Here is a 12,694-nt window from a genome sequence, read left to right on the forward strand (position 1 = left end):
CAACACTGTTGGGAAATTGAAACACTTGACGCATTTCATGGTAAATATTGTTTACTGATTTTAAATGATATTCTCAAGTCATTTTCAAATATTCGCTTAAACAAATACTCAAAAAAAAAAAGAAGTAAACAACAACAACGCCTCGCTGCTATCGGCAAAATGCTCTGCAACTACATTTTGCGGTGTTTTGTTATTGTTGTACCCTACATAAGGGTGCATTCAATTTAATATGAATATATTTAAAATATATTAACTTATTTACTAGTTTTTTTTTATAACTTAGAAAAAAATACTAAATAAAGAAATTATATATATGACATTTACTTATTGTATTTAATTTGTATCTTTAAAATAAATTCTAGGGTATATAAACCAGCTAAAACTAATCAGACTTTCAGACTGAATATGTTAAAGCAATTCATGGGAATATTAACAATCGAAGTGTATCAATTAAAAAAATCTCATTTTCAACTTTTTGCAATAATATTTTGAATAATAAAATTAGTTATACTACTATACTATTGCGGCATAAAATTACAAATGAATAAATATATATCATGTGTTACTGCTTAACTAAGAATTTCACCAAAAAAAAAGGCTTACATTAATGGTTAACTAAATTTATATGACAAGAAATAATTTATGAAATATTTACTACACAAATCTTTAATGATCTACAAAATTAGGTAAAAATACAAAAAATTCTGCTATTTTTAAATCTATGTATGTCTCTTTGATCAATATTTTCTATTTATAGCAAAATTAAACGAATCATATAAGCCGAAAAGCCTATGATCATTAAAAAATTAAATCCGATATGTCATAGTAATTCTTGTGTACATCCCAAAGTCTTAAGAGCAATGATCAGCAAATAAAAAAGCAATGTAGAACATGTATTAAAGTTTGTCATCCACTTGAAAGTAGGGTATTCACAGCACGTCACTCCCCGCATAACTGTTGATTCTTTGTTTTTGTTTGTAATTTATTTCCGATAGTGAAAACATTGACGTTGCGCCCGATTCGCTGTCGATGGGGGCCTCCGTTCGTCAGGCGCTGCGTTGTTTTAGTTGATTTCATTTTTTTTTTTTCATTTCGTATTTTTTGCGGCGTCTTCACGTCAGCTACAGCTACAGATACACACACACAGAAAAATACACGGATACAGTCAGCGACAAGAGCAGCTCTGTCGGCAGTCGCAGACAGAGTAGTCAGCAGTCAGCTGGGTTCGAGGTGCTTGTTTGCTCTGCTTGCTGTGTGCTGTCCCAGTCCCTGTGCCTGTCCAGCTACAGATATACAGATACACACAGATACACAAACACAGCAGCCAAAGCTGACAGCGCAGTTGACGTCGCAGTCGCTGTTCACGTTGTCGTTGTCGCAGCAAGTTAACGTTAACATTAACATTAAGTTATCGCAGTTAACTTGGCTGTAATTGCGGCTCGCTACGAAACAGTTTTTTAATTGTTGTAAACAAGCGCGCGCGTTCGGTTTGACAAATTGCCAGCACATAATAATAACAATAAATTCTAAATAAATAATATAAATTAAAAGTGCAACAAAAAAACAACCGAAATTTGCAAATCCGCCGCGAGTTGTTTCAAGTCGAAAAAAGAAAACACAAAATTCTACAAATTGTTGATAGAGGTCGTGGAATACTCATCGCGTCTCGTCGAATTCGCTTGAAATCGTTTATGCAAATTAATTGTTGTTGCCGGCAAAGCAATCGAAATGGCGCCAAAAATCTATTGAGCAGTCTTCAACAATTTTATTTGTTATTAAATATTAAGAGTTTTCGAAATGTATGTTAAGCACATTCCCCACTAAACAGAATTTTTCACAATATAATAAATAATTATAACGATAAAAAAATCAGTTATAAATATTACATAAAGTGCAATCTCTTCCTGCTTTTCCATTTTGCGTGACTTGCTGTGTCTTTGCTCTGTTTTTTCTCTATTCACTTTGTGTTTTGTTTTTTGTTTTCGTTCATCATAAGAAAATGCCGTAAAAAAATGTTGTTTATGTGCTTTAATGATGCTGAGAATATACTCTTCAATTTAATTGAGAGCGACTGATTGAAATGACTGTTCATTTGGAATGAATTGTGCCTTTAAAGTGATTGCTTAAGTTCATATATATCTCGAATGTATTTTGATTGATCAAGCGAGCGTAATTTAAGAAATTGCACAGAATTTAATAAAAAGATAAACAAAGTTTTGAAGCGTTGAATATGAAGATATGTGAAGGATCAATTTTGAATATTTAACTGTATCAGAATATTTATAATTTGTATTGAACGGAAGTGTTAGGAATATACTTAATTTTATTTACGATCATTGATCAAATGACAAAATCAGTTTAAAGTTTTAAGTTCTTTAAATAGCAATTAAGATTATTACTTTGATATATATTGATATTTTTTAAGAAAATTTAATAGAAATATATGTATATAGAATATACATTTGTAAATACAGTATATAAAAGTATTATTTAATTTTCTGATACATATGTTTGTATGAATGTTAGATCGCTCGGCATGCTGCTTTATCTCCAATAGAATTGATATGAATTCATCAAAAACAAGCTATGACGCGCTCTAGTTTATAACATTATAAACTGTAGCATGTGTTTGTGGGGCCGCCAAGCATCATCTGGGGCCTGTCAATTTAGATGCCCCCCCTGAAAAACTTTTCTGATACAGTTGCGAACGTTGAGCGTTGAAAACTTGAAATTTTCCACTTGATTTATTCATTAATTGCGCCCTTAATGACGTTATACAAATGCGAGTACTTCATCAAATTGTACACAGATAAAAATATATTGCAACTAAGTTTATTAACAACTTGAGGTCTACGGTAGTTGGAAGCAGTTTAATGAGCCGCATTATTTTACGAGCTACAATCACGTTTTAGTCTAAATACAATTGCATCTAATTGGTAGTTGAGTGGAGATTGCAATCCATAAAAGGTGATTACAGGTTCTGCTTAATTATCAGCATTAAGGGAAAACAGCTGAAAAGTTTTTGAGATTTCTTAATTAAAACAGAGTATTTGATAATTTGGAGAATCTAAAATAAAAGTGTTTGCTGAATCATAATTTGCGCTTCGTTTTAAAGTTAATTTATTGCTTAAGTTTATTCTCTTCATTTATGTTTTGGCATTTGAAGATCTCTCGCTGAAGCTTAAGTGCAACTGCACCCAAGACGACGCACGTGTGTCCTTTAGCGGGGGTTTCACATGTAGCTGGCAATTGGTAAATCAAACAGGAGAACTTTTTATGGCTGACAAGTCGGAAACAGTAAATGAAACAGAGCAAAGCACAAGCACGACCCAAACAACAATTTTATAGAGTTGAGAAAATCAATAAAGCCAGAGCTAAAGCTACAGATATAGATACAGATACAGCTACATCTGCAGCTATCTCTATGGCTATATCTATAGCTTAGAGCGAGTCCAATACTTTATTTAGTAACGTTTATTGCTAAGATAAATCGCGCAAGGAGTTTAATAGCCACTATCAATATTTGTACAACGAATAAGCGACGTATAATGTATCTACCAGATACAGATACAGCTACGAATACAGATACATATACAACAACCGCCACAGCTTCAGCAGCAGTCGAAGCAATCGCAGTCACAGCCACAGCCGCAGATGCGTATGGCGAATTAACACAAACGCGTTAATACAATTAGTTGAAAAGTGAAAAATCTCATGTATATAAAATGTACGAAACGAAACAGAAATAAATAAAAAGATTTTTAACAAAAACGCAGAAGCAGCAGCCACAGCCACAGCAGCAACAACAACAACAAACTGTTAAAATAATAAATACAAAAAAAAAGAGAGTAAAAATAAAAAATACTATACACAACTCGGTCGCTGTCGACAAAAAGCGCCACAACAAATTTGCAACTTTACACTCGTCGGAGGTTTTCAGTCGCGAAATGAAGTCACAGCCACAAAGCTGAGCCACTGAACGCGTGTGCCATTGTCAACAGCCAACAGCCAACAACCATCCACACAGCAACACTGCAAACAACAAATCACATAACCGAATAACTAAATAACTAAATATCGAGAAGTTTGAACATGGTCGAGTTACTCAAAGCGCTCAATTTGACGGGCAATTTGCTGGCGGGCCTTGATGACAACAGCCTTGAGATTGCCGCCGCCGCTGCAGAGCCGTCGAATAGTCTCAATGCCACCGCCATGAATCTGACCACCACAACAACAACGACAACCACACTGGCTAATGCCACCAGTAGTGCAGAGAAACTCCAATTGGATGGCTTCGATTTGCCAGGCAACTACTCAATTTTAATCAATAAACTCGAGCAACTTGCTCTCGGCCTGGATTCCGCCTTAGGGAACTTCACCATCGATCGCCAGGAGGTGGAGATCAATTTGAGTGGCGGTGCCACAGCCAACGATGTGGCCGATGTTGATGATCGGCTCTTTAGCGATGTCTTGCCCGCTGCTCGTAACCCAACGCCTCACATTGCGCACGGTTCGCGCATCTACACGGGCGAAGAGGAGGATTTTGCGCATGTGGTCAGCGATATTTGGATTGGGGTCATTCTCACGCTGCTCATTGTGTTTATCATCTTCTTCATATGCGCCTGCTTCCTGTATCACAAGTTTCAACAGTGGAAGAATTCATGTGAGTGCCACCATATGACAAGCGCCACACGGCGTATACTTAATAACCACTCGTACGACTACATTGCGTATACGCGATGTGATCGCACTTATTTACGTGATAATGGGCATGGGAAGACAAAGCGGGTTGAATGTACTTACCTCATTCAATAAAACTTCAAATCACAATTTTGTTTATCGATATGCATACATGATTATCGGTGTGTTAGTTTTTTATCGAAATGAGGAGTAATTTAATAATTTAGATATTAATCAAATCTTTAATTCCACTCTAATCTAAACACATTTAATTGATATCGATACAAAAAAAAATTGTTATCGATTAAAAATATACATTTGATCGATATCTTACATCGATAAATATATATATGATTCAAACGTTTGTGCTTATGCAAACGAAAAATTCCTAATATGAATCAGTTATCGATAAAAATAACAAAGTTATCGATATTCTATATCGATAAACATAATTGTGATACAAATATTATTGCTTTGCAAAAGTGTACGTAGTTATCGATATTTTAATTGTGATACAAATATTATTGCTGTGCAAATCAAACATCACGAATAATTATCGATCATGTGTTAACAAGCCATCATATATCGATAAATGAAAATGTGCTAAATCCTATATTGAGATAGCTCTCCCAATTTCCGCCAATTAGACATGCTAGTATTTAATACTTAACTGCTAATTAAAGCTAACAAAAAGCCCGACTAATCATCAAGAAGAAAACAAATGCCATCAACTAAAAGCAACGTTTGTGGGGGTTTAATCAAAAATCAGAAATTGAATTCAAGAACAGCTTTCACAATGACGACAATAAGCCCGTTTTGTTCTTTTGCGCGTGTCTGCGATGCAATGTGCCAAGCACAAACAAAAAAAGGTGAATGCAAAAGGGGGAGAAGAGGAAGTGCAGGGCAGTTAGGCAACTAAAACATCAACAAACAAACAAAGTAGTAAAGCAAAGTCTGCGGGCAGAAGAAGTTACACAGTGAATGGAACAAAAACAGAACACAAACTAAAAGCGAACGAAGCAACGACGATGATTAAGTTGAAGCTGACGATGTTGATGATGACGATGTTGAAGATGATGGTGTTGGCAATGCTTGTGATGATAATGATGAGTCACAATTAGACACGGCAGCAAAACTAATGCAAATAAATTTGAAATTTGAACGTTATTTATTTGCATTTGCGAGCTGTGAGTAGTGCGAATAGAATGGCTTCAAATGAGTCTTGTGACTTGAATACAACTTAAAGCCCAAACAAAAGCATTTCCACAAATATTTCACAGCTTGATAAATAAACAACAGCATTGTCCGTTTGTCTCACTGCCTCACTGTCTCTGTCTGCTATTTGCTTAGCCAATTGCCAAATAATTGTCGAGCTAGAAATAGAACTCCAGCATTGGACTTATGCTTCTGCTGCTGCTGCTGCTGCTATCATAATTTGTCTCTAGCTCTGACTCTAATTATAAATTATAAGGCAATTAGCTAATAAATTCTGAGCAGCAATGATTAGGGCCACACAGACAAATGCAATTCGCCTGTTATCTGGCCCCTTTGGACCTTTTGTTTGTCAGCTAAAAGCAAACATAACATTTCCAGTTAATTAAAGCTGCAGTCAAGTGGCCCAGTTTGGACCAAACAACACAACATCCATCGAAGAGTCTCACTCCCTCTCAAGTGCTCAGTGCTGTGTTTGCCCAGTTCGAGGCTCGATTACATTGCAAATTTGTGTTAATTAATTAAAATTGCTTTGTACTGCCTCAAACTAAACAAAAGAATCCGATTCCTCTTGCCATTGCTCTTGGCTTTTGGCTCTGACACAACTCAATTGGTTTAGACAATTGCTCTGCTTTCTGTGTGTGTGTTGTGTTGTGCTGTGCTGTGTTGTTTTGTTTTGTATTGACTTCGATTAGGGTTTTGTTAACAGGCGCATCACATGCAGGCAGTTACAGAGACATGAGCACCAAAGCACTTAAAAGCGGGTCAGCATGTGAATGAACGATATTCACTTGCATTCGTCAAGATAACCAACTTGGCAACTGATAACTGCACACAATTCAAAAGCACACTTCAACAATTTCTAATGGGCAAGTCAATAAAAATACAAAAGGCAAAAGGGAAGCACATGTAATTAGAGCAAGCTGTTAACACAGCTAATAGTAATGTTAAACAAAGTAGTTAAATCCGCTGAGAGTTTATTTGTTTTTAAATAAATCATTTCAGCTATTTTGGGAACTTTTTTATTCAACAAAACTACATATTTTTTATATTTGGAGCACGTTATTTAAAATACAAAAATTGTATACTTGTATTACAAAATATTACATTTTCTAAAAAGCTATAAATTGAAGAAATAAAAAAATGAAAGGAACAATTTAAAAAAGAATTGTACAAAAATAAAATTACGAGTAAGATTAGGATTTTAAAGTAGTTGTTGCTAACATCTAATGCTTTTGTTTCTCATTTCCAGCAGTCTCTAATGTTAAATAAAGTAGTTGAGGGCGAAGAGAAATTAGTTGTTGGGAAGTTGTTTGTTAAAGAAAACTACATAAATTTTATATTTACAGCACTTTATTTAAAATGAAATGAAAATGACGTAAATTAATGATACAAAATGAAAGTATAAACTAATTTTATATAATCTATTTAAATATAAATTAATGAAAAATAATGCAAGGAACTGAATAAATATGTAAGAAAGTTACCGTCGAGTGTGCTCGACTGTGAGATACCCGCTACCCATTATGAATAAGAGCAAAACAGTGCGGTATTAATTTTAAAATATACCAAGTTAATGTACCGCAGCATAAGAATAAGAAAAATATACCAATGACTATATTTGATATTTTACATTAAAAATATATCATAGAGTGTATAATATACCAGATTATCAGCCAAAGCTACTAAGACTCCCAATAAGTAAGAGTTTGCCTATACAAAAGTATTTCTTAAATCACTTTTACAATTTTTATCTGACCGCAATAAATTTTCAGGAGTCAAATAGACTAAAGTAACTAAGATTAACATTTCAAAGTTGATGTTGCTAACATTTAATGCTAATGTTATTCATTGCGAGCAGTCTTTAAAGCACTATCCACTATCTTAAAGATAGTTTCGGCAAAGTTTGCTTGCCAAGTGCGATCTAAGTTGTTTTATTTGTACCTTACTCACACTCGCCAGCAAACACACTATAACAATTCATCAATCAAATGTCTGCTAGTTGCTGCTGCTGTTGCTGCTGCTGCACTGTAATCTGTCAACTTGCAACATGGCTTGACTCACGTTCGCCTCCACGTCGGACAACAACAACAACAACAAGAACCAGAACAAAAAACCACTGGCAACTTTTCGGGCCTTGGCAACCGTCCAGAGTCCATGTTATCAGCCAAACCCCACTTAGCACTTCTCACGTTTTTCTTCGTTTTTTTTGCGTTTAGCTTTAATGCTATTCGCCTACGTAGATCTCTCTCTATGCTAACTATAAATATATTTATATAGGCCGCAATTATCGTAAACTTGATGTCGCACATTTAAATAAACTTGAATTCAGTTTTTCACTTCGCTTTTTATTTTGTTAATTCTTATTTAAATTGCTGACAAACAACAATAACAGGTATGCATGTCTCTTTATGAGTTTATGTATTTATCAAGCTGTAGTACGTCACTCATACGCAACGTAGTACGTATTGTCTGCGGTGTCACAGTGCGTATGAGTGACGTTATTCGGTTCATGGCTGTTTAATTTCCTTTTAATGAGTTGTTTATCTTATGTGGTAGCTGCTCTTCTTCTTCTTCCGTTCGTCGTTGTTGTTGTTATTGTTTGTTGTCGGTTGCTGTTGCCGGGATTTTTGTTTGTTGCTGCAGCTGCCATTGTTGCGGGCGTCGCATCGTTGTCATTTTAACTGATTTGCCTGCGTCTTTATAATTGCTTCCCTTTTTGGTAGTTTTATTTTTTCGCATTTTCAATTTAAGCCTTTGGGCAATTGCGCGAAATTCATTTAATTTTAAAAACTCACAAAAGATATTCCACTTTAACAATGCTAATTTAGTAGCTGTAACGTCTGAGTAACTTAAAATTGCTGTACAATAAGGTTTCAACAGTAATTTACTTTAATGTTCATTAAAGTTAATAAGGAAATTAATGCTTGGACTAAACACGAACCATTTTAAATTAAAATTGTTTAAGACTTAAAATACGTGGAAACAGATTTTGTAGTAATTTAATTATTTAATCTGAAATCAGTTTTATTTTTTTGCTTTGCAAATTTTAATATCATTTTTTATAAGAGTATTTGAAAATTAATTTCCTAGAATATTTTCGCTTTCATTATGTTTGACACTAATTAATAATTTATTTATATTTCAATTAAAAACACTTATTAATGGTGATTTTTCGCGAGAGTACATTATGAACAGCGAAAAAGTCATTAAACTTTTGCGTTGCCATTAATTCCAACTGAGCTGCTCGCAAATAAAACGGCAAAATTGTTAATTAAATTAGGCATTGATTAAATTTGCAAGTAATTAACATTTAGCACAACGCAAGCTGCCGCTGCCGCTGCCGCAGTTTATTAAAGCGCAAATTGCAATGGCAATGGACAATGCAACATCATGAGACTTTCACCCAACTCCCCTTCCCTTGCCCAGCTCAGTATTAAGCTGCTTTACATAGAATTGACGTCAATAGATGTGTTACTTGTTTATCAAATGCTGCTTTTTTCACAGCATGCCACAAATTTAAGCAGCTTATATATAAGCAGATAAATATATGAATAGATTTGTAGCTACATTGTAGACATTATTAGTAAATGCAAATATTATTTGTTATTTTCCCGATTTGTGGCGGCGAAATTCGCAAAAATATGCTAAATGAATCGAAAACCCCCTCCCCAAAATTCCCGAAAATAAATCGAAAAAGAGGAGGTGAGGAGAAGGAGGAGATGAACGCTTAGTCAATGGCAAATTAGCGGCAGTAACTAAAACTCTGTGTTCGCATTTCGGTATTGCTAATATCCGTAACGGGCCAATAACTAAAACGGGCAAAGGCAAAAGCCAGTGGCATTGTAGCTGGAGGGGGGAGGAGTGAAAGAGGAAATGTGGTTGGTTCGTTTAGCTAACCAATGTCGACATGATGCTTCAGTTTATAAGCCACAAAACGTGTTGGATTTGTTTCAATGGCGCTAATTGCTTAATTGAAACTGTTTTTGCATTGCATTTACTCCGTTTGCCGCAAAAACCTCACACACTCCCCCCCTCGAAGCCACTTCACTGCCTTGCTTAACCGCCACGCCCTCTGAGCGCCTCCGCCTCTGCGGCTGTTGTGCCATTCATAGCAAAATGTCAATTAGTATTTGCCTGCTAAAAGCCAAAAAATCGACAATACACCAAATTAGCTGCCTCGCATGACATACAAATACACACACACACATACAAATTATACACACACTTGTTTGCCTCGGCACACCCCCTGCGAATTCCAGCACATGTCACGCTGTCGTATACGTAATATACGTTTTGATTAGCATTACGCATACGCCACGTTGAGCATTCGATATTTCAAATGCATTACGAAAAATTGTTCCATTTTAATTGCAAATTTGTAACATCATCATAATTGGCCAAGGGGCAAGCGTTGCAGTTGCACTTGCCACTGCCACACTGCAACGATGATGTTGCAGCATATTTTAATAATTGATGCGCGCTATATTTTTAATTAGTTAAATGCGCGTTTAATTAGCTTTATAAATTATGCACATGCAGCGGTTAGTTGCCAGCTGCGCCCAGCTTCAATTTCTGTTCCTCTTCTTTTTTTATAATGTGTTTTTTTTTTCTACTTTTTATTTGCAATAGTATTTACTGACTTTTGCAGTTTTTCGTGCGTGTTTATTTTGACTTTTGAATTATTTTTTACGATTATTTTGTTTGTTTAACATGCCGTTGGGCGACATGATTCTTTTTTCCCCAGTTATGATTTATTTATGCATATTTTGTATTGGCATATTTTTTAACATTCTCTTTGTTTACTTGATTATTTATTTGTTTGTCTTTTCGCTGTCGGCGGAAATGAACTGCGATTTTTATTTATTAATCGTTGCATGATTTATGGATAAATAATTGTAATGCTTTTTACATACAAACATACAACGCAACGATGAGCTGTCAGCGGCGGTTTTAAATTACGTTATGGGGTGGGGGCGAGAAATTTAACTGTTTGCGAACGGCAAGTAAAATAAATTAATTGACAACTGAAAATATGAAATTAAAATGCACTAGATATTTTACTGACTAGTGTCATTATTTATTAATGAAAGTGCATATTATAATTTTTTAATAACCTTAACAAACTTGCCCAGATTCATTATGCGTTTCCTTTTTTTTTTAATTTTTGTATAAATACAAAGATTATTTTAAAACGCTTTTGAGAAATCATATAATATTATAAATCTAATGCATTTTTTGATGTACGACAACTTATTTATTTCTTCACACAAATTTTATATTTCGCAATTATTTATTTAAAAGAGCATTTGAGATGTTATTTACTCATTGTAAATACTCAAAAAAATATAATTGCATTTATGAAGTAGCTTTTTAACCCTGTTCACTTAAACTGCAATTTTTCAATAGAAAACATAAAAAAAATGTATACAAATTTTGTAGGTAAAACAAATTCATTTTTTTATGTGTAATTATAATTTTTTGTTATACTTTGTGTACTTTTTATAATTAACAGAAATTTGTCATTTACATTAAAACCTTTAAAATAATGATCAAGCTTTAATAACTCATACGCACCGTTAGCAATTCAAATAATTTAAAAAACTACGCGCGGGCTTCAACAGAGTTGCCAAATCACTCGCAGACTAAGTGGCTCTCATAGCAGCTGCCCAAGCGGCTCACAAAGCGAGAGAGAGAGAAAGAGAGCGAGAAAGAACGCGCAAAGAAAACAAAACAAAACAAGAAGCGACGAGCTATTAAATACACATGTATACGGGAGACGCCAACAGACAACAACAACAACAAGAACAACAATATCAGTGTGAGCGACAGCAAGAACTTTAACAAGAGCAGCAGGAACGGAAACAACAACAACAACCACAATGAGCAAACACGTTCCACAGTTTGACGACGCCGCATGTTAACGACCGCATAAAGAATGCAGCAAGCAGAGCGCGCAGAAGAGCAAAAGCGACTTGGCAAACACAAACAAATAAACAGCTACAGCTAAAAGAGAGCCGCAAACTGAGAGAGCGAGAGAGGGAGAAACGAGAGAGAGCGAACACGCAAGAACTTTTGCTGGCTGGTAAATTATATTGGCGACAAAAGCCAAGCGCCGCTGTCGCTGTTTGCTGCTGCTGTCGCTGTCGCTGCCGACGCTGACGTCAGCGTCGTCGCTGCGTGTGGCTTTTATGGCTAGTTTTAAAATTAACCACAGCTGCAAAAACACAAAAAGAAAAAGAAAACGAAAATCGCAAAAGCAAAGAAGCAAAGAAGCGACACAGCAAGTCGACGCCGACGACGAAACGAAATTCAATTAAAAGGCAACAGCATAAAAGTGTGAAAATGCTGACAGAGCCCAAAACACATACAAAAAAAAGGGCTGCGGCTGAGACTGAGACTGCGGCTTTGGTTAGCGATCAGCGCAGACACAACACACACACACACACACACACACAAGCACACAGACAGCGCTCACACACGCGCAGCGTTGCTTGCCTTTGTTGACTGTACAACGGGGCGTATACTTGTTTTTTTCGGCATGCTTGCTTTCTACAGCCGTCAGCCAAATAATGTGTATACGTCGTTTATTTTTTTTTCGTCTTTCTTTCTTATTCGTATTTGTTGTGCGCTTTTTGTACGCTTTCTACACCAACAGCGAAGCGCAGCAACAATAACAACAACGACAACAACAGTAACAATAAAAGTCGCCACACTTAATTTGCATATTTTTGCACAACAAAAATCGCCAACTGTCCGCTTTGTGTGTGTGTGTATGTGTGTGTTGCTGTTGTCTGCATGT

The 12,694-nt window shown here is 35.5% G+C and overlaps 1 protein-coding gene across 4 annotated transcripts in view; it reads left to right on the plus strand.

Annotated features, from left to right (window-relative positions):
- The window catches only part of LOC132791259 (uncharacterized), a 40,048-nt gene that overhangs the window by 15,787 nt on the left and 11,567 nt on the right, over positions 1–12,694 (plus strand). Inside the window, exons 1-2 of one of the 4 annotated variants that reach the window (XM_060800107.1) lie at positions 1,241–1,799; positions 3,486–4,663. The exons of 1 other annotated variant lie outside the window; for it this stretch is intronic. In XM_060800107.1, the coding sequence (XP_060656090.1) occupies positions 4,093–4,663 (571 nt within the window). In that variant the 5' untranslated portion in view covers positions 1,241–1,799; positions 3,486–4,092. Of the gene's footprint in view, positions 1–1,240; positions 1,800–3,132; positions 4,664–12,694 lie in introns of those variants that run through there. 2 more of the 4 variants (XM_060800108.1, XM_060800106.1) reach the window with 2 other exon arrangements.

Source organism: Drosophila nasuta, chromosome 3, assembly GCF_023558535.2.
Source record: "Drosophila nasuta strain 15112-1781.00 chromosome 3, ASM2355853v1, whole genome shotgun sequence".
In the NCBI taxonomy this organism is placed as follows: domain Eukaryota; kingdom Metazoa; phylum Arthropoda; class Insecta; order Diptera; family Drosophilidae; genus Drosophila; species Drosophila nasuta.